At 40.8% G+C, this 26,818-nt stretch overlaps 1 protein-coding gene across 1 annotated transcript; it reads right to left on the reverse strand.

Moving 5' to 3' along the window:
- Nucleotides 1-3,051: 3,051 nt before the first annotated feature.
- LOC104600236 (protein SGT1 homolog) lies at nt 3,052-20,299 on the reverse strand. The gene is made up of 10 exons (XM_010263089.3): nt 19,913-20,299; nt 18,859-18,928; nt 18,337-18,461; nt 5,644-5,782; nt 5,233-5,329; nt 5,032-5,097; nt 4,483-4,621; nt 4,069-4,148; nt 3,824-3,928; nt 3,052-3,389 (listed from the first exon to the last, which is right to left on the reverse strand). Exons 1-10 carry the CDS (start codon nt 20,070-20,072, stop codon nt 3,282-3,284), a joined length of 1,089 nt encoding a protein of 362 aa, XP_010261391.1. The 5' UTR covers nt 20,073-20,299; the 3' UTR covers nt 3,052-3,281.
- Between the last annotated feature and the right edge of the window lie 6,519 nt (nt 20,300-26,818).

Below are 26,818 nucleotides of genomic sequence, written 5' to 3' on the forward strand. Positions count from 1 at the left end.
TGATGCATATCAAATGAGCCAATGTGCCGAGTATGGACTCGACTGGAGTGCCACAGACTTTGTCAGAAATAATTATTACTAAACAAGTAAACCGGACTCTTAATACTTACTAAATAGTGCTGAAAACAGGAGTTGAAAACCGAATGCTATTATGGTTTCAGATTCAAAATAAAACTACAAATTGGCAAATTGCATCATGTAACGCATGGACTGCTCTGCCCATGTGATTTGATTCATTTTTTTTTTTCTGTCTGTGTCAGAAGAGGTCCTATTCAATCCTATTCAATTGCGATTATTTCTAGCTCGGCCCGGCCCATAAATTTCTGAGGCTGGGCCTGGATTTGTGTTCAGGCTCTTCAGGGCCTTCGCATATTTCTGGGCTGGAGTGTTGGGACCAGTCCCCTGTGCGTGTAATATCATGTAAGCTTAGATGGTCTGATCTAGACCTGTTCATGGGCCGGGCCGGGTTTTTACTCTGTATTAAAAGGTTTTTTTAAGGCCCGAACCCGAGCTTGGCCCAACCATCGGGCCTACAATTTGGGCCCAAGCCCGAAATTTAGCCAATGTTACTACTACTGAAGCGGCTGAATAGAGAGAGAGTGAGAAATTATAAAGAAAAAAATAAAAAAAATGTATATATTAAATTATAAATATATATATATATATATATATTTCAATAAATATTATATTATTTATATATTTTATATAATATATAAAATACATATTATGTATTTTATAAAATATATAATGCTGAGTCGGGCCAGGCCGGGCTTTTTTGACAAATCCCGAGCCCGGCCCGTAACACAGTCAAGCTTACTGTGTTAGGCCCGAGGTCAGGCCCGCGGGCCGGGCCGGGCATGAACAGGTCTAGTCTGATCCAGGAACTCCCAAATGAGAGAGCTTTCATAGGAAAAGATGTGAATGAGCATGTAGGAAATGAGTGGGGTATGATAGGTGCATAATAGTAGGGGTGTTGGGATTTGGTCCAATCCAATCCAGTCCAAACGTGAGTCCATTATAAATGGACTAGGTCCAATCCAATCCAATGAATGTTTTGGACTAATTTGGACCGGTCCAATTCAATGTCTGGACCGTCAATCTGTTTAAATTCATTTTGATTTAGATTGGTTTCAACCCAAACCCGATCTATTGATACATATATTCTTATCTTATATCAATGGACCAGATATTGGCTTAATCCAACTTAATACAATATACATTTGTTATGGACGGACCAAGTCCAATCCAATCTAATAAATATTTTGGACCGATTGGTCCAATCTAATGTCTTGTTGATCCATCCAATCCATCCAAATTGATTTTGGACCAACCAAAACCAGTCCATTGACACCCTTACATAATAGGGGGTTTGGATTTGGAGAGAGAGAGAGAAAGAGTACTGCATGGTGGTTGGTTGACCATCTTTGTGGACGTTTAAAATCTGACTGGTATTATAATGCCTTTATTATTTCTTCCCTCAACAGAAGGAAAATCCTTGACTCCCGCATTCAACTCAACCCAACCCACCCATTTGCAACTCCTATTACCCATTAACTCTCATTAATTATGCACTTATTCACCTTTTATGCCCCCATTAATTATAAGTTTGGTTATTTTATTATTGGGTGGAAAGTTTTAGTTGATTATAAGAACATCCACCTGTAACTCCACGTAGACCAGACCCTATGGAAGAGCCTGCTAAATCGAAGGTAAATGGATTGAAGCTCTCCTCTTACAATGGGCACCATTACAAGAAACAAACAGAAAAATGTGACCCGTCGTTGAATCGAAAACAGACAATTAGACAAACATTTAAAATGCATTAGTTTCAACATTGAAATGAGACAAACATTTAAACTTCAGTAGTGTACATCATAGTGTTGTAGAAATCTAGAGTTGCAGCTGTAAAACACTACTCTCTGTTAGTTAAACCTTTTGCGTTCTCTGAAAATGGTGGAGATGAAGGAGAGAGATAAGTGGATAATATCCAAATCCTAACCTAATGGATACCGTCAAGGGTCAACCCAACCCATCCTAACCCTACTTATGCCACCCAAATAGATACCGTCAAGACATCGATGCTTATATTGCAAGCAAAGAAAAAAAAAAGGAACGATTTAACTCGCCAATACACCAGATACAGGCATTAATATCCTTCCTAGGCTTATCTGGTTCATATCTTGAATTCTGAAAATGATTCCATATACAAGTATACTATCACACCTTTGAATTGTGGATATGGCATATTGCGTGTATCATCAATACTTTGAACCCATGCCACGTATCGATCCTTTTGAAACAGATGACACATCCTATGGACATATGGTTTTGATACTTGTCGAAACATATTTATCGCACTTCAGTTTAAATCGAAAAAACATAGGAAGTCACATAGGCAGTCGAGATGAAATAATTCAATATAGAGCTATTAATGACTGCTCGACAAAGAAAGAGATCTGATTCGAAATCGCCCAAGCATTGACTCTTCATTAGTTTGCTGAAAATTATGGATGAGTAGGAGGTGATACAGTTCCATAAACTTACAGATCAAATGAGTGATGAGATATAAATATAGAATGTCCAAAAGGCTCTTTAAACAAAACAGAAAACATAAAGAAAGTGTCAAAGGGGCTAAGGCCTATGATGTACATTTCAATTTTCAAAATATGCCGACTGAAACTTTGCTTCCAAAATTCCCGAGATCTTGGCCTAAACATGGCTGCAGCATTCAATTTAATGTTTTTGTGGTGCTTACCTAAAGACAAACAGGGAAAGACTATATTCTGCCGCAAACTCCTGCGGATTTCAGATGAACAAAACCAGACTGCATCCTCTTCACAACCCCAAGAAGAAAATATAAAAGGGCAAAGGAGCTCTAGAGACTTTAAGAAAACAGAATCGAAGGCTTGGAATTTGCCAGCTACTGAATTTCAATTCAATCATTTCTTCCATTACGTCACCTAACCCTCAAACAAAGTCGGGACTCAGGACGGGAGACGATTCATGGACAAGAGTGACAACCAACTTGAAAAGTTCCAAGACTCATGTCTATGAACAATTTAAGATTCTACATTTTTTTTGAAAGAAAATGTTAAGTACTACATGGGATTGCTAAATCATGACCAACATCAATCCATATTGTACTGTTCAAAAAACTGAAACAGTGACCATGGCAAAGCAGTCAAAGCAATAGCACCAAAAGAATGACCTTGAGAAACGAAAATACCACCCAAGAAAAATCACAAAAGTAGAATTACAGTATTAGCAAATCAGAGCACACACTACAATTCCCATTTCCTCAGCTCCATACCATCTGGAGGGGTGCTCTCTACTTTCTTAGAACCCACTTCTTTCCAGTTTGTAGATAGCACGGTCCCATTTGATTCCACCTGCAAAACACCATACCGAAGAAAGAATTAATAGTGGTGCAATTCATATAATTACCAGTTTGAGCACCCATAATCACAACAAATGATAAAATGACAGTTTACGAGAGGTATATGCTAGAACTGGAGCTACTGTCCCCCCGGTTATAATCAGAAAAAACAAGATGAACATTCCGGTAGAAGTTTTGATGTTCCAGAGAGCAGAAAGTAATTTTTCTGTTCTCGGTTCACCAAGGGCATTCCACTGGAATGTCAACGAACGCCAAAGTAGGATCCATGGATGCTGGGATATAGCTTTGTACTAGTAAAATCCTCGTTTTCAAATCCACCAGGGACTACCAAAAGAAGATATAACAAAGCAAAAAAAAAAAAAAAATGGATGCTATGCACTAATAATTGCATATTCTAGTAGTCTCTAATGAAGCAGAAAGCCTTACAAAAGATTTTTTCATGGCCCTCCTTGTGTCCTCGTCAGCATCTTGGTATATGTCCCTGAATAGTTTGTTCAAAGCTGCATCTCCATCAAGCTTTTCCTCTTTTTCCTAATAGTCAAAACACGTTAAAATAACATCTCAAATTAGTCTACTGTTCAAGATTCAATTGCAAACCCATCACTCCTGGGAAATAGACTAAAAGATCATCAAAACATCTCAACATAGAAATAACATGACTGCTAACAAACCTCCTTCTTCACTTGGGCTTCCAACTTATCCCAGTCAACAGCTCTTGATTTTGATGATGGGTATGTAGGTCTTGCCATACCTACAAATTTAAAACAGAAATGGAACTTACAATCCAAATAGATAATACAGACTCATATGAAAGATGAATTGTATTTTCTATAAATGCAGTTAAAACTGTCACATCTCAGCAATAAGGTTATGTTTGATTCTTAAATTTATAAAGTAATGATAGCTCATCCATGTTCTATATCTTCGAAAATTGAAAAGAAAAATGGCAGGGAGAAACAAGCAGATCCATTCATTTCCAATAAAATGGCAAACATTAAAGTGCAAAAACGAAAACGTAGATAAGCCTCCACAATACCGCCATCATCACACTAATCACTATCACATATAAAAGTCACAGGGTCTACCTGATGACACATTGATCTTTTGTGGAACTTTATTTTCCCTAGTAAACTCCAACGATGCCCAGTTTATTGTCTCAGCTTTTGCAAGACGGATTTCAACTTTTGCAGACATAACTACATATCTGCACTTCTCGGGTAATATCTGTTTATTCCAGACAACAAAACACCAAAACACAATAATTCAGCAATGAAACTACAACCAAGATAAACTAGAGTACAATAAGTTAGCACTTAGCAGGTAGTGTTGACAAGATGAGATTAAAGAAAGTTGACAATAAAAATTACACATTACACGATACACTCCAATTTGGGATTGATAGGATATGACACTGAAGATGGGATATAATAGTAATGATGGCTTTGAATATAACTAAGCCAATACTACTACAGGTCATTTGAAGACAATGAGCTAGAAATGTCAGAGAATAAAGTAGAGAAAACCATGACTTGTAGGTAATTTCAATTTAAGAGTTATATTCAAGTGTCCATCAGCATTTGAGAACATAAGAATTGGAGAAAGAATTATACTAAAAAAAGACCCAAAAGAATTACCTTTCCAAATAAGCGGGGTTGAAAATGAAATGGATCTTCCCTAGGGATAGAAATGGTAACACTCAACTGCATGAGAACAGAACAAATTTTCAGCCACAATTTTTTTTCTTAATAGATTAGGGGCCAAGCTTTGAAATAAACAAGTGCAGAAAAGAAACAAAATAGCAGTAGAGCAAGGCAAGCAGTGACAGAGAAACATACTATCTGTTCACCAAACTCAACAGCCACGTTTTCAGCTGGTATGCCCTTTGCAAATATGGTCACAACTACTTCGTCCGGCTTCTGGTAGTATTCATGCCTGTACAACCTTTTGCTTTTAGATAAACCAAATAGCTGAAACACTAATATAAGTAATATAGCCAACATTCAATTCTCTCTTTTAAGATAAAGGGTAATGTGCTTCATGGCGGTGGCTTGGTGCTAATACACCACGGCCATTAAAATATAATGGCTAAAACAAACCAATATCAGCAACTAAATAACCATGCAAGACATCATATACTTCTAAGTCTGTCTTGGGAGGGGTATAGACTGGAAACGGTCCTAATCTTTGGCATGAAATACATATATATGCTACAGATAAAGAAAGTAAGCATGAAATCTGAAAAATACCTGTATTTTGGTTTAACCAATGGCATCACTGCTGGTTCATGGGAATTATCTTGCATTGGCACATCTTTTGCTGTTCCCAGAGATGCATCAGGAGATAAAGAACTTTGTGCTGGTTGTTTTGGTAGAAGACCAGTTTCCTCTGAAAAAAGTGTATAAAACATTCATCATGATAGGAGAAATAACACTCACAAACATGTCAGCATGAAAGTTTTTAACAAAGAATTCATTTTTCCTTAAATACTTCAGTTTCCCTTAATGATTTCCTACCATGAAGTAGAAACCAAAACATACAAGGATTCTAATGGAGAAGAGTAAAGATGTTCAGGATTCCTTCTTTTTTTTTTGTGAAAAGACTAAGTAAAGTTGTATTAATAAAAGATATAAAGATGTACAAGTATACCAGGCACACTGTACAAAAAGATTCTGTAACGTGAACACTCTAAGGACCCCCAAAATTTCAACCGCCAATAAAAAGAAGACATAAAGGTGTAGGACTTCTTTGATCAAAATTTTTCTTACCATGCAACAGTAAAAGATGTTTTATTACTGAAAAGGGAAATATGCATCCTATCCAGAATTTTTGATAGCCAGATAAAACAGAAAATGCGCTGATCACCCCTTTTTAGAAACTAAGATTTTATAACTTAGTTTTAAGTGTCCAAGCCCCGTCTTTAACCAGTTTATGACTACAGAAAATCTATATTGTCTGGATCCAGCAATAACAAGGCTGAGTATGGTATTGTATACAAAGTTTACACTAAAAGTTGGAAGTACCCAACAGATATCTTGGTATCATCGCTGACAATCCCCTTCAACAAGTAGATCCATGCATTCAGTTGATAAAACATTTTCTTTTAGGCTTTGTTTGGTAAAAGTACAAATGCAGAACCAGAGAACTTGCACTCCAGTTCAGTTTTGCACTCAAAGTTGGTCAATGTAAACAGCCTTGAGATTCGTATTTGGACCCATTACAACCAAACAAAACACTGTAAATTTATGAGTGCAAAACTGAACTGGGTTTGCATCCTTCTATTTGAACAAATTTGCATTCACACCAGTGCATTCACTTTTTGCACTCTTTACCAAATGCAGCCTTAAGGAGTTTTAAGACCAGAAAGCCTGAAAAGCTTGATAGGATGTTTTCCTTGCTAACTCTAAGACTAACAACTCCCCTGATGCCTGAATCTTTAGAGCTGCCTAAAGTGCACTGTCAAAGTTCAACCATTTTCTGCCTACCTCTGATCTTCTTGATCCTATATTTCTTTGCTGTCTCCTATTGGAAAAGCTTGCTACAAGTCTGCCACCCTCTCAAAAGGTCATCAGTAGTGATCCCTTTGAATTCACAACAGGTCAAGACCCAAATAATGATTCGTGCCATAACGAGTATGTTTTGCTCCTTGCTGTCAACAATTGAGAGTTTTTGGACTATGTGCTTGAGAGAATGAATTCCAGGGTTAGGTGGAGAAATTGGGTCAAAGGTGTGCATTCCTGCTCCTTATTGCATTCTTTTAATGGCACTCCTTATGGAAGATTGAAGAGCTCTAACAGAATCCATCAAGCTGACCATTCTCACCTTTTCTTTTTTTCTTTTTTCTTTTTTTTTTTTGGTATGGCTGAAGTTTTGAGTAAGCTTACAGAGAAGAAGGGGGTTTATAAGGGTTTCCAATTCCAGGTAGAGATGGGAGAAGAGGATATTGCTCTCTTGCAGTTTGCAGATATACTGCTTTTGTGTGATACTTCCAGTAAACAATAGGGGTTATCTTAGCTTTACCCTTTGGTGGTTTGAGGTGATTCCAGGGCTGAGAATTAACTTGCAAAGGAGTGAGGTTTTGGCTGTGGAAAATGTGCCTGAGATAGGTACCCTGGGTGAGATTCTTGGTTTTGGAATTGGGAAGCTGTTTCCCAAATATTTGAGACTTCCTCTAGGCTAGATGCCCATCCAACAGTTTATGGAACCCTATAATTCTCCCCAAGGACAGAATTATTAGCCTTAATGCAAGCCCTTAAACTGATATTGCAGCAAGGATTAAGAAATATAGTAGTTAAGAGGGATTGTCAAACAATCATATCATGGATGAAACCTCAGGACTGGATTCCTTGGCAGTTCAGGCATGTGGCGAGATTGGCTCACTTCTTAGGTACCAGTTTGAACATCTCATTCATCTGAGTGCCTAGGAGTGCTAATATGCCAACTGACTCATTGGCAAGAAATGGGAATGGAAAGAACACTGCAAGCCCAAGCCGGGCTTGTGAGCTTTCCGGGCCTAACGAGTAATGACTTTAGGCCCATGACATCAAATAATAAAATTTAATTATTTACAATTTTAAATTAAATAATATGTAAATGTAATACATACAAAAAAATTACACAAGCCAAAGTTAAATTGGGCCTGGCTAGGCTTTAGGCCTATGGCACAAAAAACAAGGCATGAGCATCATTTAATTGTTAGACTTGATTTGGCTTGGATTACCTATTCTTTATAGATGAAGGCAAGGCCTTCATTCCCATTCTTGAGCAATGTAGGATTTGGAACAATACAAAATAATTAATGCAACCATTATTGTTTTTCCAAGTCCCACATTGCTTTGGGGATGAGAGTAAATGCTTTGCCTTCATCTATATAAGGCCTTGCTTAGGACAATTCTCATACTTGAATTGGCTCAGGTGTTGACACATTTCAACTTTCAATTCATAAATACTTATTTATATGTTAAAAAACTTACAACTTTTATATTTAATATAAAATAATAGACATGTAAGAGCTTTCTATTTTATTTTTTCGTTGTCCTCTGTGGAGAAACTGTTGTATTTGCAGGCCAGCTGCTTTTGTTATGAACAGTGTGGCATTATTTTTTAATGAAAGAATTCCTGTTGCTTATAAAAAAATGATTGAAAGGCTACAACTTACCAGAAATTGACCTCATGGGAGTCTAGTATTTGACCACAGAGGGTAAGTTGAAACTTTGGGCTTGCCTTGAGGGGTGTGGCACGGGGTCCATGGGCTCCTGCCTAGGGGTGGCAATTTTTCACCCAACCTGCTGAACACACCCAACCCGGCCATTTACTTGGCGGGTTGGAAATGGGTTGATCATCCTTTGGGTCAATTTAAATGGGTTAGGTTGTGGATAACCATTGGGTTAACCACTACAGATATAAATATACATTTCTTAGACATTTTTTTAAGTTTTCTTCATTTGAATAAAATAATTTATAATTAGTGCATTAATTTTCTATTAATTATTGACTAAAATTAGTTTTGTCTCGAATCAACCCACTTCACCCAAATCAACTTGACTTGAGTCCGGACCAGCTCAACTTGGTCTAAATATGAACAAACCCGATCACCTCGGTTTGGTTCGTTTTGGTCGGTCAACCCAACCGACCCAAGACAGACCGATTCGTATCAACCCAAATCCGGAACGAATACGGGTGAGATGAATCTGTCTTGCTTGCTTTGTCCTATTTGGATTGTACAGTCTGTATCCGCACAACTCGACCAGAATCCGAACTGATCCAATTTACTTCTCTTGACCCGCTTCGGGTCATTTGGTTCGGTCCCAAACCCATGCACAAACCTAATATGGGCCGGTCCAAGTCAATCCGCCATTGATTGAACCGGTCTGGTCTGGTCCGACTGGACTGATCCAGATCTAAATAGTTCAACCACCCTTGATGTGATTAGCTCGAAGACAATCCAATTGGATAGTTCAAGTTGGTATGACTGGTTTGAACCTAAGTGGTTCGATCAAACCCGAAACTTGAACATAGTCAAATGGCTTCGCTGCTTGTGTAAAAATAACATGCATGTAATGTGATTTGAACCTTCACCACTTGTGTAAATAGCAACTACTATTACAATCAAGCTATGACCAACTTATTTGTCAAGAGAGTTTTATTGTTTTAAGTACATAAATATAAGATTAACGGGTTTGGGCGGGTTGGATTGGGTTAAAGCGAGTTTGGGTTGAACCCAACCCATTTAATTTTATATAACTGGGTCATTAATGGGTTGGCGGGTTAGATGGGTTGGGTTGAAGCTCAACCAAACCAAACCAAACCCAACCTGCCCAATTGCCACCACTACTCCTGCCCTCGGACCAGCCACTAGACACAAAAAAAGTGCCAAAGTTTCAAAAGGCGCATGCCTAGGTTGAGGCGCAAGGCGCACCAGGCACACACCTAGGCACACTAGGCGTGCGCCTTTTGAAAGGGCTGCGCCAAGGACCTGGGTAAGGCGCCTTGCCTATGCGCCTAGGCGTGCTTGAGGCGCACCTTTTAAATCACTACTTCGAGAACCCCCTATTTGGTAATGTTGTTCATTCATTCATCCTAATAAAATGTCTTCTTAAAAAGCAATAAAAACTATAAAATCATTATTTTTTGTGTGGGAACTAAGAATTTAAGACCTAAGGTGGACTTGTTTGGGCTTGCCTCGAGGGGCGTGGTACAAAGGTGGCTCCTAGAATCAGGAATGTAATATGTTTTACATCACATTAGCTACTTGAAGTAATCAAATTGAGAAGAAAAGAGCTTATGGGTTTTATATGCTTGAAAATGTTTTATATATTTGATTTTATTTTTAAATTCTCATTTGAATATGCTTTACATGTAATATTTATGTATTTTAATATTAGACAATAGGCTTTTTATAACATTCATTTTAAAATTAAAGTTTATATTTCTATTAATATTTATGTTTAATAATTTTTTGATTTTTTGAATTTTTTGGCATTTTTATTTTTTTAATTTTTTTTTACTTTTAGCCTTTTTTTTTTAATTTTTTGCGCCTTGCACCTCAGGTGCAAATTGACCCCTGCGCATGTTTTGCGCTATGCGCTTTTAAAACACTGATCAAGAGTGTGCTAGCCTCCCCAATCTATTATTTGTCGTTCTTTCCCTTCCTACATGTGTGACCATTCAACTAGAGGAAGATAGGAGACTTTTTATGGAGGGGTTAGAGAGAAGATTTTAAATTTCATATTTTCAATGGGTTAAGTTAAACGGTAAACTTAGCTTGGCCAAGATTGAGTTTGGGAAGCTATTTATGGGTATAGGATTGATTTAGGGTCTTGGTGTCTCAACCTGAGTCGAGTTCGGGTCGGTCGGTATTGGGTTTCATTGGTCCAACCTGTCAAGTCATGATGCCCTTACAAATAGAGGGTATACTGCTAATTTGATATAGGTTTTAAAACTAACCGCAACCCTAAAGATGGGATGAGTGGGACGAGAAAGACAAGAGGGTTCTCAAATCTAGTAAGTTTTCTTCTCCGCCTCCTCCTAAACTATTTGTAGCAATCTTAAACAACAAAAAATAATGAAATTGATCAAAAAAGAAATAACAACAATGAAGGACCTTTAAAAGGATGCCATTATTGCAGTCATTGTGAAGAACCCTTCCAATGCTTCTTTTGGTACAGAGATCTTGTGTCTTTTTTTTTACAAATGGTTTCAAATAGTTGAGTTTCTTGGCATAAAAAAGGCCACCAAATCTGGTCTCCACATGCTTGATATTTAGATAGTCATCAAACAAAGTGACAAGTATGATGCAACCAAATCTAAGGCCCACAAGGTTCTTTCTGGTTCTTCTACAGTTATACCTAGTGTTTTAAAAGCGCAAGGGCCAATTTGCGCTTGAGGCGCAAGGCGAGGCACGCACCTTTTTAAGAAAGGTGCAAAATTACAAAAAAAAGGGTAAAAAAAAAAGTCGGAAATTCCAAAAAAATTTAAAAAAAATGCAAAAAAATTAAAAAATATTAAACATAATGTTAATAAAAATATAAACTTAAATTTTAAAATAAATGATTTAAAAAACCTATTATCTAAAATTAAAATACATAAACATAACATGTAAAGTGTATTTAAATGAAAATTTAAAAATAAAAGCAAACATATAAAGCATTTTCAAGCATGTAAAACCCACAATCTCTTATTTTCCTTAATTGCATTGCTTCAAGTAGTTAATGTGATGTAAAACATATTGCATTCTTGATTCTGAGTCACCTTTGTAGCACGCCCCTTGAGGCAAGCCCGAACAAGTCTATGTTAAGTTCTGAAATTCTTATTTCGCAAAAAAAAAAAGCAAAAAGCGCAAAATTTTAAAAAGGTGCATGCCTGGGCTGAGGCGCAAGGCGCATCAGGCGCACCAAGCGCACACCTTTTGAAAGAGGTGCGCCTAGGACCCGGGCGAGGTGCATAACCCCAAAATGTGCCTTGCCTGTGCGCCTAGGCATGCCTTTTAAAACACTGGTTAAACCTACTCTCTCCATCTCTTTCTTTGACCAGCCTTGTGTCCATTGGTTCTATTCATCAAAAGATTGAAGGTGACCTTTGACTCTGTTTTTACAAGAAACTGTAAATGCTTGCTTATTTTATTTCTTTTATGGGTTAGTCACCCTCTTCTTTTACCTCCTAAAAGGGATCTTTTAGATGTAATTTCACTATTAGATGAATAGAGACCAAATGGATATTGTTGATCTATGGTGATGAATAGACCTGCCCATAGACCAGGCTTAGGCTGGGCTTGGGCTCAGGCCTGGACAACTTCTGTTAATAAGTGGCAAAGTATAATTATATTAATGAAAAGGTCCTTTGGACAATGAGAAGCTGTACAAAAAGCCAGCAGGACCTCAAAAGAAGGTCATTCTCAAAAAATTACAGTCAGAAGTAACCTCTTTAAAGTCAGCAAGAATAGACAACCAATTTCTAACAAAGCCTAAAGCCGAATTGATGACTTCTTCTTCCGAAGAGGATTTGAGTTCAAAAACCCTGCTATTCCTTTCTGTCCAAACCACCCACAAAATTGCTAGGGGAATAACAGACCAGCACCTCTTTCCTTTTTTTGTCATCCCTTGGGTCTGCCACCCCTCCAGGCATGCTTTAACTGAGGCCGGCATACACCAACTTAACCCCAAACTTCTTAAGAAGTGGTTCCAGATATTACCTAATATCTATTACGAATATATATTTTTATTATTTATAATATTATCGGGCATGGGCTTACTTAAAAAGTCTAAGACTGGCCCAAAAAAAAATTGAGCCTAATACTTACAACCTGAGTCCGAACCTGTGGGCCCCAAAGTGGGCCTAAAATGGGTTGGGAAGGGCAAGCCTGCTGGGCTACCCAGCACATGAACAGGTCTAATGATGAATGGTTACTTATAGAGTAATAATTGATAGTATGCGTGTTTAGTTAATTTTGGTTTTTTTTTAACTTACCAAACCTGACCTGTTGACATCCCTAGATTGAGCCCAAGTATGGCAGATCAGCAATGGAATGGGATCCAGGTAATAACATTCAGACATTGTATGGTATTTGGAAAGGGATTGACAAGGTGCATAGAGAATTCTAGCTAAATATGGTATGGAGAAGGATAATTCTAGCTAAATATGGTGCGGGTGATTCAAACTGGGAGCCAGCAGAGACAATGTCTAATGGGTGTGCCGTGTGGAGAGGAATTCAAAAAACTCTTGTGGAATTCAGAAAAGGAATCAGGTACAGTGGGAGATCAGAGAAGGTACAAGAATCAAACTCTGGACAGATGCTTGGTGTGGAGATCATCCTCTTAATCAGAGCTATCCAACCTCTCGCTCATATCAAAGACTGCTTGGTTGCTGAGGCTTTCTCTTGGGTAGGAGATACAGCAGTTTGGTGTCTGGTGTTTAGAAGGAATCTAAATGACTGGGAGGTTGGACAGTGGATGGAGCTGATGCAGCAGTTATCTGGCATAACTCCTGGCATCATGAGTAGGGATAAGAGATTTTGGAAGTGGGATAAAGCAGGAATTTTCTCAGTGAGATCTTTCTATAATAAACTCATGGAGGATTTCCCAGAAGCTATAGTGTGGAATACTGCAGCCCCTCCAAAAGATGCTTTTTTTTTTTTTATTATGGGTGACAGTATTGGGTAAATGTTTGACAGTGGATGTTTTGGCTAGGAGAGGGCTGAGTGTCCTGCCTAGCAAGTGCATATTGTGCGAGGAAGCTTCTGAAGATTCAGACCACCTATTGATCCACCGTAGAGTTGCTCGAAACCTATGGGCAAAGTTTTTGGGACTCTTTGAAGCTCAGTTCTGTTTCCCAGAAAATCTACTAGCAGTACTACAGAGTTGGCAGCTGAAAGGTCTCTCTAAAGAAGGCAAGGTTATTTGGGGTGTAGGTCCAGCTTTAGTGGTTTGGACAATATGTGAAAGAAACAAAAGACTATTTGAAAATAAGCTTGTTACAAAGGAAAATTTATGTAAAGGATTTTGGGGTAGGATGTACTCATGGGTAGGAACACATAGACTATTCAGGAATAGATCATATAGCTCTTTTTGTATCTATGCACACAGAGCATACACTTTAGAAGATGTACAGTTTTTGGTTGGGCACTGTACAGCTCCTTGTTGTGCAGATCTGGATTGATTTTTGTCTAATATAATACATTACCTTTCTCTCAGAAAAAAAGGCGCATAGAGAATTCTTAATGGGCAGTTGTTATAAGGTTGGTAAAGGTAAACATATCAGATTTTGATTTAGGGTTGATAATTGATGCGGGGATAATCCATTAATGGAAACTTTTCGCTCTCTATTTATGGTGACTTAAAAACAAGGGAGCCTTTGTTAGAGATTACCATGAAACCACCCATGGTAATGTCATTTGGAATCCATGTTTCAGAAAGAACCTGGATGATCAGGAGGGAGGTGGAGTTCTTGGTGGATTTGCTGCAAAGATTCCTCACAGGCCTCAGGAGGGGCTAGCCAATTGCAGAAGATGGTTATGCAGTTGGGATGGTATTTTCTCTATTAAGTATTTCATCAGGAGACTTGAGCATTCCCCTTGGCTTGAGTTCCCTTGTTTAAGCATTTAGCAATCTATGACATCTTCCAAGGTCAAGTTCTTAGCATCGACAGCAGCAGTGGAGAAGTGTCTCCCATATGATAAGCTCCTGAGCTGGGGGTATGGTAATGGATAATATGTGCTGTTGTCTATGTTCTAGTGCTAAGGAGACTACAAATCATATTTTTCTCCAATATCCTTTCTTTTGTTGGACAAAAAGAGAGAGTAACATAATTGTCAAGACAACACTTAGGCGACAAGGAACCCATGAAGGGTTGCCTTGCTTTTATATATTTTTATTTTCTCAATTTTTTGAGATTATAATAATAGAATAGATATTATTAAACTAAATCATTCATTTTGTGAGTTAAAACACTAGTTTCTTTCTATTAATTTATTATTTGTTAGGGTTAAGGTTCGGACTGTATCCAGTCTACCCCTCCCAACCTTAGATAGCTTAGACTAACATCTGTAATGGCCTTTTTTTTTATTTGTTAGGGTTCAATGCTTTTTTTTTGATAAATAATATCACACTTCATTAAGATCAAGAGGAAGATACAGTCCCTTGGAGAGGCATGAGATGCTGCCTCTCCAACAAAGGAAACCCAAAAGCAAAACTATAACAAGGAGCACATGAGTGCTACTACAAGATTACAATGTAGCCCAGAACAGTGTTTCCCTAATTGTCCCTTGTTTAAACAAAGTATCAACAAGGGCGTTTGCTGATCTTCCCACCCACTGTACTGAAACAGACGTTTTTTGTTGGCCATTTATACTTCTTTAACTCATTCTTGTAAATCCTTGCAACCTTCTCTGAATTATTTAACCACCCCACTACTATCTTAGAGTCCCCCTCAATCAGCACCTGCTCCACTCCCAATTCTTTTGCGAGGACACCTTGTATGGCGGCTAACAATTCTGGGCTAACAGAATTCCCAACTTCCAAAGGGCCAGAGTAGAGAAGGATAACCTCTCTAGCCTCATTTTTCAAAACTCCTCCCATCCCAGAGGGCCCTGGGTTGCCCTGGCTGCTCCCATCAAAATTCAGTTTCAGAAAACATTGTGGAGGGGGGCCCAGTTTGTAGAAACCCTGTCCTTTATGGAAGAGCAGCTTGCTACTGCTGTCCAGTTCCTCCATGGGTCATTAAAGGAGAAGGGATGAAACAGTTCGAAAGATTTAACCAACATATTTCCCTATTTAAGATGCAATCCTTCAATGCCTGGTTGCTCCTTTCCTTCTCTTGGAATAATCTTGAATTCCTTTCTTCCCAAACTGTCTAGATCAAAGCTGCCCTTGCACACCTCCACATGCTTCTTCCTCTTTTATGGGGCCATGAAAAAGTAGATGAATTGAACAACAAACTTAAATCTATTGGCACCTCCCACCTACACCCAAATAAAGATAAAAGCCAACCCCAAAGCTCTATAGTGACACCACAGGATAGAAATAAATGATAACAGTCCTCGTCATGAGATCTGCAAAGGGTACACCAGTTAGGAGAGATACAAAGAAAGGGTCTTCTCTTTTGTAGGTTATCCGTGGTGTTGACTTTCCCATGGCACACTTCCCAAGAAAAGTCATTACCTTAGGGGGGACCGGCCTACACCATACTTCTTTGGAAGTGACTTAAAAAAGGAACCACAGGAAAATAACCCTTAACCCTTGATGAAAACTAAAATCCAAAGACAAGACCGATGGATTTAATGCCGAAGGAACTTTGAAATCACCTCATTTTTAAACCAAGAAACATGAGACAAGGAAGGAAAAAGATCTTTAAGAGGGAGATCCCTAGCCCAAGTGTCTTCCCAAAAACGAACAAAAGTCCCAGAACAAGTTTCATACCTGACACAGTTGAGAAACTTTAGGAGAATTTTGTGGATTGCCTTCCAAGGTGTTGCCATGTTAGCCCTTCTTGATCCACTAGCATCCTTTCCATTCTTTGAGCATCCATGAATACTCTTCACCACTTCATACCAAAGCCTCTCTCGCTCCAAAGGCCATATCCATAACTACTTCCTTAGTAGATCCAAATTCCTTTTGATCAAATTTCCTAAACCTAATCCACCTTCCTCTTTGCTTCTACCCACAACCTCCCATCTGATCAAATGATCTTTTTTCCCCTCTCCTGGTTCCCAAAGGAAGTCTTTCATCAATTTTTCTAATTTCTTCGCCTCCCTAGGCGGTATCCTAAAGACAAAGAGGTAATAAGTAGGTAGGTTTGTAAGGGTAGCTCTTATCAATGTGATCCTTACACCCAACGAGATGTAATTTTTCTTCCACACTGCTAACCTCTTCTCAAACTTCTCTATGATTGGAGTCCAAAACCTACTCTCCCTAGGATTTGCCCCTAAAGGAAGCCCTAAGTAAGACATAGGCCAAGAGGAAGTAGAGCATTCAAGGCAATGTGCAATAGCCTCAATCTCCTCATTCTCCAAATTAATCCCTACTATGCAACTCTTTTCTAAGTTGATTTTCAAATTGGAAATTTCTTCAAAGGCCTTAATCAACTCCTTTAAGTTTCCCACCTTCTCACTAAAGCTTCCATCACAAAATATCATTAAATCATCTGCAAACTGAAGATGGGTAACTGGAACTTGGTTTCTGCCTATTCTCCAACCATTTATGACCTCTTCCCTATCAGCCCTAGTGATAATTCGACTAAAAGCATCAACTACCAAGGTAAAGAGAAAAGGTGGTATATGCTGTCTTAAACCTTCAAAGACTTCAAAACCTAAACTGGTAAAACAAGGAAGAACTTAAAACTTTGTCCAACCAACAACTTTTCCTAGGACAAAAACAGGGGCTCAGTCTATCTATTTTCTGAATTTTCTTTTCTTTTTTCTTTTCCAACCCGTGAATATGTTGATTTTCTATGTTTTCATATTAAGTTTATACTGTCTGTGTGAAGATAATAGATAATTACTAGTGAAAGATGGTTTATGGTTGCTATGGAACCAAGAGAACTAGCCTAGGATTCATGTTTTCTATTAAAAACAAACCTCAGTCTCTGAAGCTAAAGTCCAGGCCCTTCTTGCAGGTCTCAGATTTTCCAAATTGATCTAAGTTGTTTTTGATAGTGGAGGATGATTCTGGGAATGTGGTTGGCTGGGCAAAAAGATATGGGGCTGCTCCTCGGAGGCTATCTCATCTTCTTCACAAAATTCTTGAGTTATCTGCTTCCCTTGGCTGCAGTTACAGATGGATTCCAAGAGAGATAACAAAATGGTTTATTCTTCAACTAAATCTGGATCATAGAGGATGTTTCTGTATAGTACAAATATTTTACCTCATTCTTCTGCCTAGGAGCATCTCAAAAGTGTTGATAATCTAACTTCTTCAATTAAAATTTAGATTCCCTTGGCTGCAGTTACAGATGGATTCCAGGAGAGATAACAAAATGACTTATTCTTTAGCTAAATCTGGATCATAGAGGACGTTTTTGTATGGTACAAATATTTTACCTCATTCTTCTGCCTAGGAGCATCTCAAAAGTGTTGATAATCTAACTTCTTCGATTAAAATTTAGATAGCAAGTAAAAATAGAACTAAATTTCATTTTAGAAAAGCAGAGATAACTAGTTTGATTCTCTATAGTTTGGTCCAAATAACTTTTGATAACTCAGGAAAATACTCAGTTACTCACCTATTATTAATTATATTACATATGGAAATTATAGTATTATTAATTTTTAAATATTACTTGTAAACTCAGTTGAATCACCAATAGCTCGGCCAAGATGCAATCTAGATCAGATCATCAACTTGGTGAGTTCTCCGGGTTTGATGGTTTTAAAACACCAACTGAGATTTATATTTGATACTCAATCTAACTAAAGACAGGCAATATAAATTATGCCAGAAGTGTGTACACACCTGCAATGAGATCATCACATTCCTTGATCAAATTGATGAATCTTGAATCTCCTGGTGACAAAGCAGCACCTGCCTCAAGTGCTGCCTTTGCAGTCTGGAATTCCTCGAGCTTAATACATGCAGTACTACATACAAGAAAAGCCATAAAATTAACAACACTTAATGGATTTGATAGTATGAAATGAGTGTAATAGTAAGCACCAGACGATGACAATTGACAACTACCATATATGAAGGCAAGCAACACAATAAAAAATAGAGTCCATTCCTCATGTACAATTAATTAATGTCCCTTCTATCCAATATGTTGAAAAGATCATCGTAGTGAACCACTTAAAGGCATTATGAAGTGTCACACTTTTTTTTAAGAAAAGAAAGAAAAAACAGAAAAACAAATAAGAAAAAATATCAACTGCAACACTTATATAGTAAACATGTTTGGTCGCATGGAGAATAAATGGAATCCAACAATTTTTTTATCCATAACAAAACTCATCAATTTCAAAAGCATGATCCACTCACCCTTTACGCAAGTATGCCTTGGTCATGGAAGGATCCAACTCAATTGCTTTGTTTGCATCAGCAATAGCCTCTGCTCACAAAATGTGTTTGGATAAGAACCACTTTTTCAACTAAAGCTACAATTACTATTATAATAATACATTGCAATAAAGGAGTTCCATTCGACATCCCAAGTATATCATAGTTAACAACATCCAAAAAAAGGAATTCCAGGATATCTATGAAAATCAATCATGAAACAAAAAACAAAAAAAAAAGTGAATAAAAGAAACAATATAGAAGAACACTGGATTTGAATTTCCTATATTTCCTATACTTGTTTACTTTATTCAACTTTTGCTTTTTTTTCTTTCTATTATAATTGTTTGATTCCACAAGTAAGAAACACATTACATTTTAATTTCCAGAGTGTGGATTTGAATTTATTTCAACCTCTATCTGATGTCATTTCAACCTAAACAGTAATGCTGTTAATTAGTCAATACCAATAAAAATGCTATTAATTAGTCAATAAAGGTAGGACGCCGTAAGCAAATGCCACTCACCAATAACTTAAAATCACCTTCCCAAATCAAGAAGCTAATTATCGATGGATTGACAAATGCAAAAGATAGAAAGCAATGTGAAACATAAATTAGGCCTATTATGAATTTTCAACCGAGTTCCTTTCATACAACTTGGCTTGTGAACTAAGCTTACTTGCCTACGTCCAACTTCTAGATAAGAAAATTTCTTTAAAGAGACACTGAAATAACATATTCAACCAAAAGAACACATTCTGGCCCATTAATTCCAATTACACACGCATAATCTTCAGATTTTGTTGCAGAGTACAACAAGAATAACCACACTATGATTTTTAATCCAGTGAGCATGGAGCTCTACCTCATATTAAAGGAAAAACAAATCCGACGACATACAAATCAACAAGTTAAATAGACATAATCATCCAGAGAGACATTAGGAAAACAACAAACAACTCAAAACAAACTAAAGTTTATGAAAGTAAAACGAAAAACCTTCATATCTCAAAAACTTCAAAGTAGATGAATACCAGTGTAGCTCTTGAGCTTGATATTGGCCTGTGCGCGGTCGGCGTAGAGATCTGCGTTGTTAGGGTCCATATCTATAGCCTGAGTGTAAAGATCAACAGCTAATTCGAAGTTATCGTCGACGAATGCCTCCTTCGCCTTCTTTTCAAGATCAGTCGCCATTAGAGAGCTTTGGGGAGGAGAGCGAACGATTGATTGCGAGATGCAGATGACAATGGAATGAGCTTCACTTGCTACTGATTTTGCATTAAAAACAGCGGGGTGGACTCGGAGAAGACTCAAAGAATTGAGAAGATTCCACCTTCTGGAGAATTCTAAAGTCTAAGCGACAGCCGACAGCTACGCTATGACCCGGTGAAGTCGTCGGGAGAATCTGGTGACCCCAGTACAATACATCTATTTGTATTTTATAGTTCTCTCTTTTTTCTATTAATTTAATGGTAAAATTGTTAATAATTTGCGTTCCAACCGTATTCAATTGATCCCGCCTTCTCGTGCAAATCGGAGCGGCTTTTTGTTTTTTATGAAAAAATAATACAATGAGCTAAACAAGACTGGCGTATCTCTTCCATGGTTTTTAAAACCGACCCGGAGACCGAACCGGTTAGGTCTGATTACCTACCGAGTTGACAAAAAATAAAAAATTAAAAAATAAAAAAAAAGATCAAAACCGTTCTAACGATTAACCGCCCGGATCAATGATTTATTGACCAAAATCAAAGATTTTGGAGAAAATCTAGTTTTGAGGAAAAATGAAACAAGTCCTGACTGGTTCTTGGTTTTCCAATCCGATCATCCGGTCCGTGTTTGAAAACCATGATTTCTTCCCTGCGAATCAGCAAATAGCCCTAAGATTACTAGGGATGAAAAAAACATGACCATTTAATGCATTACGAGCCAACTAATCCATTGCCTGATTAGCTTCTTGATAAGGTCGATCCAGTTAGATCGATTGAGGTCAACCCTAATTCAACCTGAGTTGTTGAACTCCCAACCTTCACTCAACTTTATATCTCAGCCTGCATTGAAAACATTTTCTGTATTTGTTATTAGAAGATATTTTAAACATACAATTGATATGTGCTTTGGGGTATCAATGATATTAAACCCACGTCCTCCCCCTAATGTCACCAAATTATGGTCATCATGTTCATATCTGTCCCTATAGATCACGCCTAAAAAATGTCACAGAGCACATCCTAACGGAACATCTCACAATGATAAATATGAGAGATGTTCTCAATACACGCTGAGATAAGGTATATGTTTGGCATTGATGATGCGGATATGATAGATGTTCTTAGAAAATAGTGCTGCTGATGTGTGGATTGGAAGCATCATTTTTTGAGAAAAAGCAGTGTTTTTTTTATTTAAAGACGTTGCTGCCAGGTATGACGTTTTTTGGAGCAATAGTAGCACTTTCTATTTGGTACCAGTGCTCCATATCTGTTTTCAGCACTGGTACCTGATGTAGCGCGATCCGGACACTCCTAGCTGACTGTTGATTAGCTCCTTGTTGGCAACGAACGGCACCTGAGAAGATGAAAGGAAGAATTCCCGGGGGTTTACCCGATGGGAATACTCCGAAACTTAAGTTAGTATTGTGTCTAGGAAATAAAGAGAAAACGAAGGCTAAGAGTGGAGGTCACGCTTATCACTATATTCGAGCGAGTAGAGGTTTTTTTCCAGAAGACCTTCCTCCTCTGCCCTGAGGGCTTTTATAGAGGCGCTTTGTGAGATCGGGCATAACCGCCACTGGGCCCCTGCCAGGGTTGCGCAGGTGGCCGTTGTGACGTGCTCCTTGCCCGGGTAAGTGACACGTCCCCAAAGTGACAGGCATGCCTCCGCCTGCTGAGAGACGTGAGTGCAGACTGCCGAAAGGACAGGGACTGCGCCGTCAGTAAGGGACTTGGCGCAGTCTGATTGGTACGGCCTGTTGGATAGAAGCTTCCTGAGGAATGCTCGTGTGGCTCATTCGTGAGCTACTCTTCAGCGAGCTCGGAGTACTTCAGGAGTGCCCTTAGTAGAACTGATCCTCGGGATGACTTGTCTGCTTGGGAGCTCGGGTGAGTTGGTTTCCTTAGCTTGCGAGCTAAGGTTGCCTCGGAATATCCCTTTGGAGGCAGCTTGGGGAACTCGGAGCTCACGTCGTGGTGAGCTCCTCTTTTTGCGTGCTACGATGTAGCGAGTTGCTTTATGGGCCCATTACTTAGCCGTACTGGACCGCAATGCTGAGTTGTTGCCTACGTCGAGTCAGTGTCCACGTGTCGCCGTTTCATAGATCGGGTCAAATCATCCTTCATCAATTTCCCCCCACTCCTCAGGCTAAGAGTATCGCCTTAGCCTGGGGAGTTTATGAAGCGCGATGGACTGATTTGACCGAAATTCAAACTTGATTGACTACCCCCATTAAATGCATTTGCGGGAATCAAGAGATCTTCTGACTTCCTTGACTTTTTGGATTCTGAAAACGTGCTGAGGTGGCCTTTAATTTCGAACGTCGTGCGGCTGCGACTACCTTAATTGTGGAAGATGTGCCGCCAACCGCCTTCGGTTTTCAGAAGGCGTGCGGTTAGGGTGTCTGCGGACCGTTGGATCTGCTTTGATTCGGGCCGTCAGTTTGAAAGGACGAGGGCTATGAATAGGGGGGCCCCTCGGGCCCTATCTTCTTCCATGCCATCTTTTGGATTCTGAGGTCGTGTACTTCGCCTAGCCTACTCGAGTTCCTCAGTCTGCTCCGTTTCGTTTACTCTGGTGAGTCCTAATCGCCGTCAGCCATGTTTGGGTACCCACGCCATACCTATCACAGGGGTGATAGCCAGGATGATGATGCTCCCTCGAGCTCGGGAGGAGCCTGGGAGCATGTTCCGGAGGCTCGGGAGGCCTCTGGCGACATGGCGTCTACTTCTAGGGGGAGGGAGACTGATACCTTTGGCCCTTCCTTAATGACAACGGAGAGACTCAGGTCCCTGATCCGCTACTTTCGCCTCCCTGGGGACTTGGTTTACAGCCTCCCTACTGGCAACTTCCCTTGGGAGCATAGTCCTAATGATATAGTAATCTTTCAAGAACAGCTCGAGGCTGGCTTGCGCCTCCCCCTGCACCCCTTGATAGTGGAGGTGCTGAATCACTTCAACGTCACTATTGACCAGCTTCATCCCAACGCTGTTCGAAATATGGTTGGGACCATATCCCAGTGTCACGAGTACTGTCGTCCTTTGGACCTTGACATTTTCGTCTCTATCCTTTGTATAAAGAACACTACTCCTGGGGTTCCTCCGAAGAGGCACTTTTATTACCTCTCTCCCCGCCGCGGCTATAAGCTCTTGTATGAGTTGCCGAATAAGATTCCCGCCTGGAAGCGTGACTACTTTGTGATCCGTAACCCCGAGGGGTGGCCCTTTCCCACTGCTTGGAGGGGCACCATCCAGGACCCCGGGGCCGAGCTGGACCCTGATATTCGGAAAATGATGCTGTCCTGGGCATCGGTAGGCTTCCTTTGCTCGGACTACTTGGCCGAGGAGAAGCTCGTGCAGGCAGGCTTGAGCCCGGGTAGGTTGGTTTCTTAGGTCGTGTAGTGCCTTGTGACTATTGCGTATGCGTATTTTGTTTCTTGTTGGACTAATACCTTGTGGTCTTGTGGCAGCCATCATTTCTAGTGTCGATTTGCGCCGCCTTCTCTCGGGCAGCCAGAGACGCCAGGTAAAGAAGACGCGCCCCGGCCGGACCCCTCCTTCAGGAAGCACTGAGTTCGGGTCTGCCGAGCCGGTCCTGCCCTCTCCTCCCCCTGAGGTTTCGACGCCCCCTCCTGAGGGGACTAGTGGGATTAACCCTGGGGGAAGCGATCTCCCTCGGCCGGGGGAGGTACCCTGTAACCCCCTTTAGCCCCATCCTTACCCCCGATTCCCAGTGGGAAACTGGGAAGGGGTAAATGATTATCTGGTAGCTCGCCAGAGGAGTCAGAAGGCAATCAACAACGATGAGATCGCTCAGTGGGGAAACATGGAGCCCGAGGATCTCTCCGTGTTCGCCTCTGCCCACTGCATGGCGGTAAGTGGCCTTTTTCCCTTTTTCTCTCTTGTTCTGCCCTTTTCTACTGTCTTCTGATCTTCTTTTTCGCCGGTAGGTAAATTCCACCATCCATGCCATGGCTCTCCAGATGTGCATCCATCGCATCGACTTCCTCGACTAGTAGGCTGCCAACTAGAAGCTCCAGGTTGAGCTCGACCGGATCCGAGGCAAGCTCCATCACACCCGCAAGGGGAGCGAGTCTAAGGAGCTGCTCGTCCATGACCAGGAAGCTCAAATCGCTCGACTTACTGAAGAGAGCGCCCGTTATAGGGAGGAATCGTCGAGGATGGCGGGGGAGAGGGAGCTCCTTAGGCAGCAGGTGTGGGATTTGGAGTCCACTCTTCTGAATCAGACCTAAAACTTTGATCAGATGGTGGAGGCTGAGCAAGAGAAAGCGGTCTGGGATTTCAAAGACTCCCAGGAATTTCATGACCTCCAAGCGGAGTATAGTTCGGGTTCGTACCGCTCAGGGTTTAAGCTCTACCGGTGGCTGGTTCGGAAGAAGTTCTCCGGGTTCAACCTTGATGGCATTACTATGAAGGGTCTGTCCCCTGAGACAGCAGACCAAGCGGATGAAGAGGAGCCTGACTCTCCGGAGGATGAGGAGGCGGATCCTTGAGGTGGCGTTTCTCTGGGCTTCTGTGGCTTCCGGGTGCCGTAAACCCGGTCTTTCACAAGTTTTCGGTTGGGCGGTTGTGCCCTATGATGATCAAACCTTTCCTGAGTTGTTTAGCTCGGTTACTGCACTTGTTATTTTATTTATTGTTTTTTCTTCACCATTTTTTTTTGACAATAAAAGTCTCTTCCTTCTGAGTATGATGAACATCCTTTATTTTTGCTAAAGCGACCTCATCATTTGAGCCATTAAAGTTACATACCCGAAGTAGGGCTCTTCGATAGGCGTTATCTCGATTTGTCACGTTTAATACTTGTGGTATACTGCAAAGTGACTACTACGTATGTCCGAACTAAGCATTGATTGGTTATTCCTCAGTTCGACCAATGTATCGAGACGAGCTATGCTTCGTAGGGTTTGAACCCGAGCTGCTTACGCCTTTGATATTCCATACCTTGCCTTCGCCACTGAAGTGGCTGTCTTTCTTCATGCCGAGGTCTTTGTTAACTCGGTGTTTTGGCCCATTGGGCTAAAGGAGTGGCTCGTGGCCCACTTGCAGAGTTTGTCCATGCCATAGAGGCGGCTGGGTCCTATTGTGCCGAGGTCATATTAGCTCGGTATTCTGGCCCTTAGGCTTTGGGAGGGACCCATAGTCCGCTCCTGGATTTCTCCCAGGCCGAAGTGGCAACTGGGGCCTTCTTATGCCGAGGTCATGTTAGCTCGGTCTTCTGCCCCTTAGGCTTTGGGAGGGACCCGTAGTCCGCTCGATTTTTATAGATAATATTCCATGCTCGAGGTACTTGTTTCCCTTCGAGGGTCTCGAGCTCGTATGTTCCTTCCCCGAGCACTCGTTTCACTCGGTAAGGACCTTCCCAATTGGACCCGAGCTTGCCAACGCCGGGCTCAGGCACCATAACTTTACGAAGGGCCAGGTCGCTAACACGGAGGTTTCGCCTCTTGACCCTGGCGTTATAGTATCGAGCTACTCTCTGCTGGTAGGCTGCAGTCCTAATGTACGCGAGGTCCCTTACTTCGTCGAGTAGGTCGAGGTTGGTACGTAGCTCATCTTCATTTGTTTGATCACTGTATGCTTCTAGGCGCAACGTAGGTACTTCGATCTCTGCGGGGATCACTGTTTCGGTGCCATAGGTGAGATTGAAGGGTGTTTCTCCCGTGGCGGTCTTCTCCGTGGTTCGGTAGGCCCATAGAACACTGGGTAGTTCATCTGCCCACAATCCTTTAGCTCGGTCCAGCCGTGCCTTTAGTCCGTGAAGGATGGCTTTGTTCATGACTTCTGCCTGACCGTTTGCTTGAGGGTGCGCGACTGAAGTAAAGTTCTGTTGGATCCCCATGTCTCCGCACCAATCTTGAAATTTGATGTCCTTGAATTGTTTGCCGTTGTCGGAAATCAATACCCGAGGTAGTCCGAAGCGGCATACGATGTTCTTCCAAAAGAAGTTTTGGACATTTCGGGCTGTGATCGTCACGAGGGGCTCGACTTCTACCCACTTGGTGAAATAGTCCACCGCCACTACTAAGAACTTTCTTCCACCCGTTGCTGGCGGGAATGGCCCGAGTAGATCGATGCCCCACTGCGCAAAGGGCCACGGGCTGGTGAGATACTTGAGGTCGGCAGCGGGTTGGTGGTAAATATTGGCATGTCTCTGACATTTGTCACATTTTCTAATGAGTTCAATGGCGTCTGCCTTCATTGTTGGCCAATAATACCCTTGTTGAAGCGCTTTCTGGGCAAGGGTCTTGCCCCCCAAGTGTCCGCCGCATAGACCCTCATTAGTGTCGCGGAGTACAAGCTCGGCTTTGGTCGGTCGCAAGCAACGTAGGTAGGGGAGCGTGTAGGATCTCCTGTATAGCCGCTCGTCTATCATGACGTATTTAGCTGCCTGGCGTTGCACCCTTCTGGCTGCATTGTGATCTGCGGGGAGGGTCCCGTGTAACAAGAAGCTCATGAGTGGGTCAATCCAGCTTGGCTCTGCTCGAACGACGGAAGCGACCTCCTCTGCCCCCCCGAGAATGCTCGGCCGAGACGGGTCTTCTATGTATAGGGTTCTCATGGTAATGTCGCTAGTGCTAGCTAACTTGGACAGGGCATCGGCCTCAGTGTTCTCCGACCTAGGAATCTTTCTGATGAAGTGTGACTGGAAGTTGAGCAGGGCCTCTCTGACCTTGGCTAAGTAGGCGACCATGGTTGGCTCGCGAGCTT

This window comes from Nelumbo nucifera, chromosome 1 (assembly GCF_055504915.1).
Source record: "Nelumbo nucifera cultivar China Antique chromosome 1, China Antique-T2T, whole genome shotgun sequence".
Classification (NCBI taxonomy): Eukaryota; Viridiplantae; Streptophyta; class Magnoliopsida; order Proteales; family Nelumbonaceae; genus Nelumbo; species Nelumbo nucifera.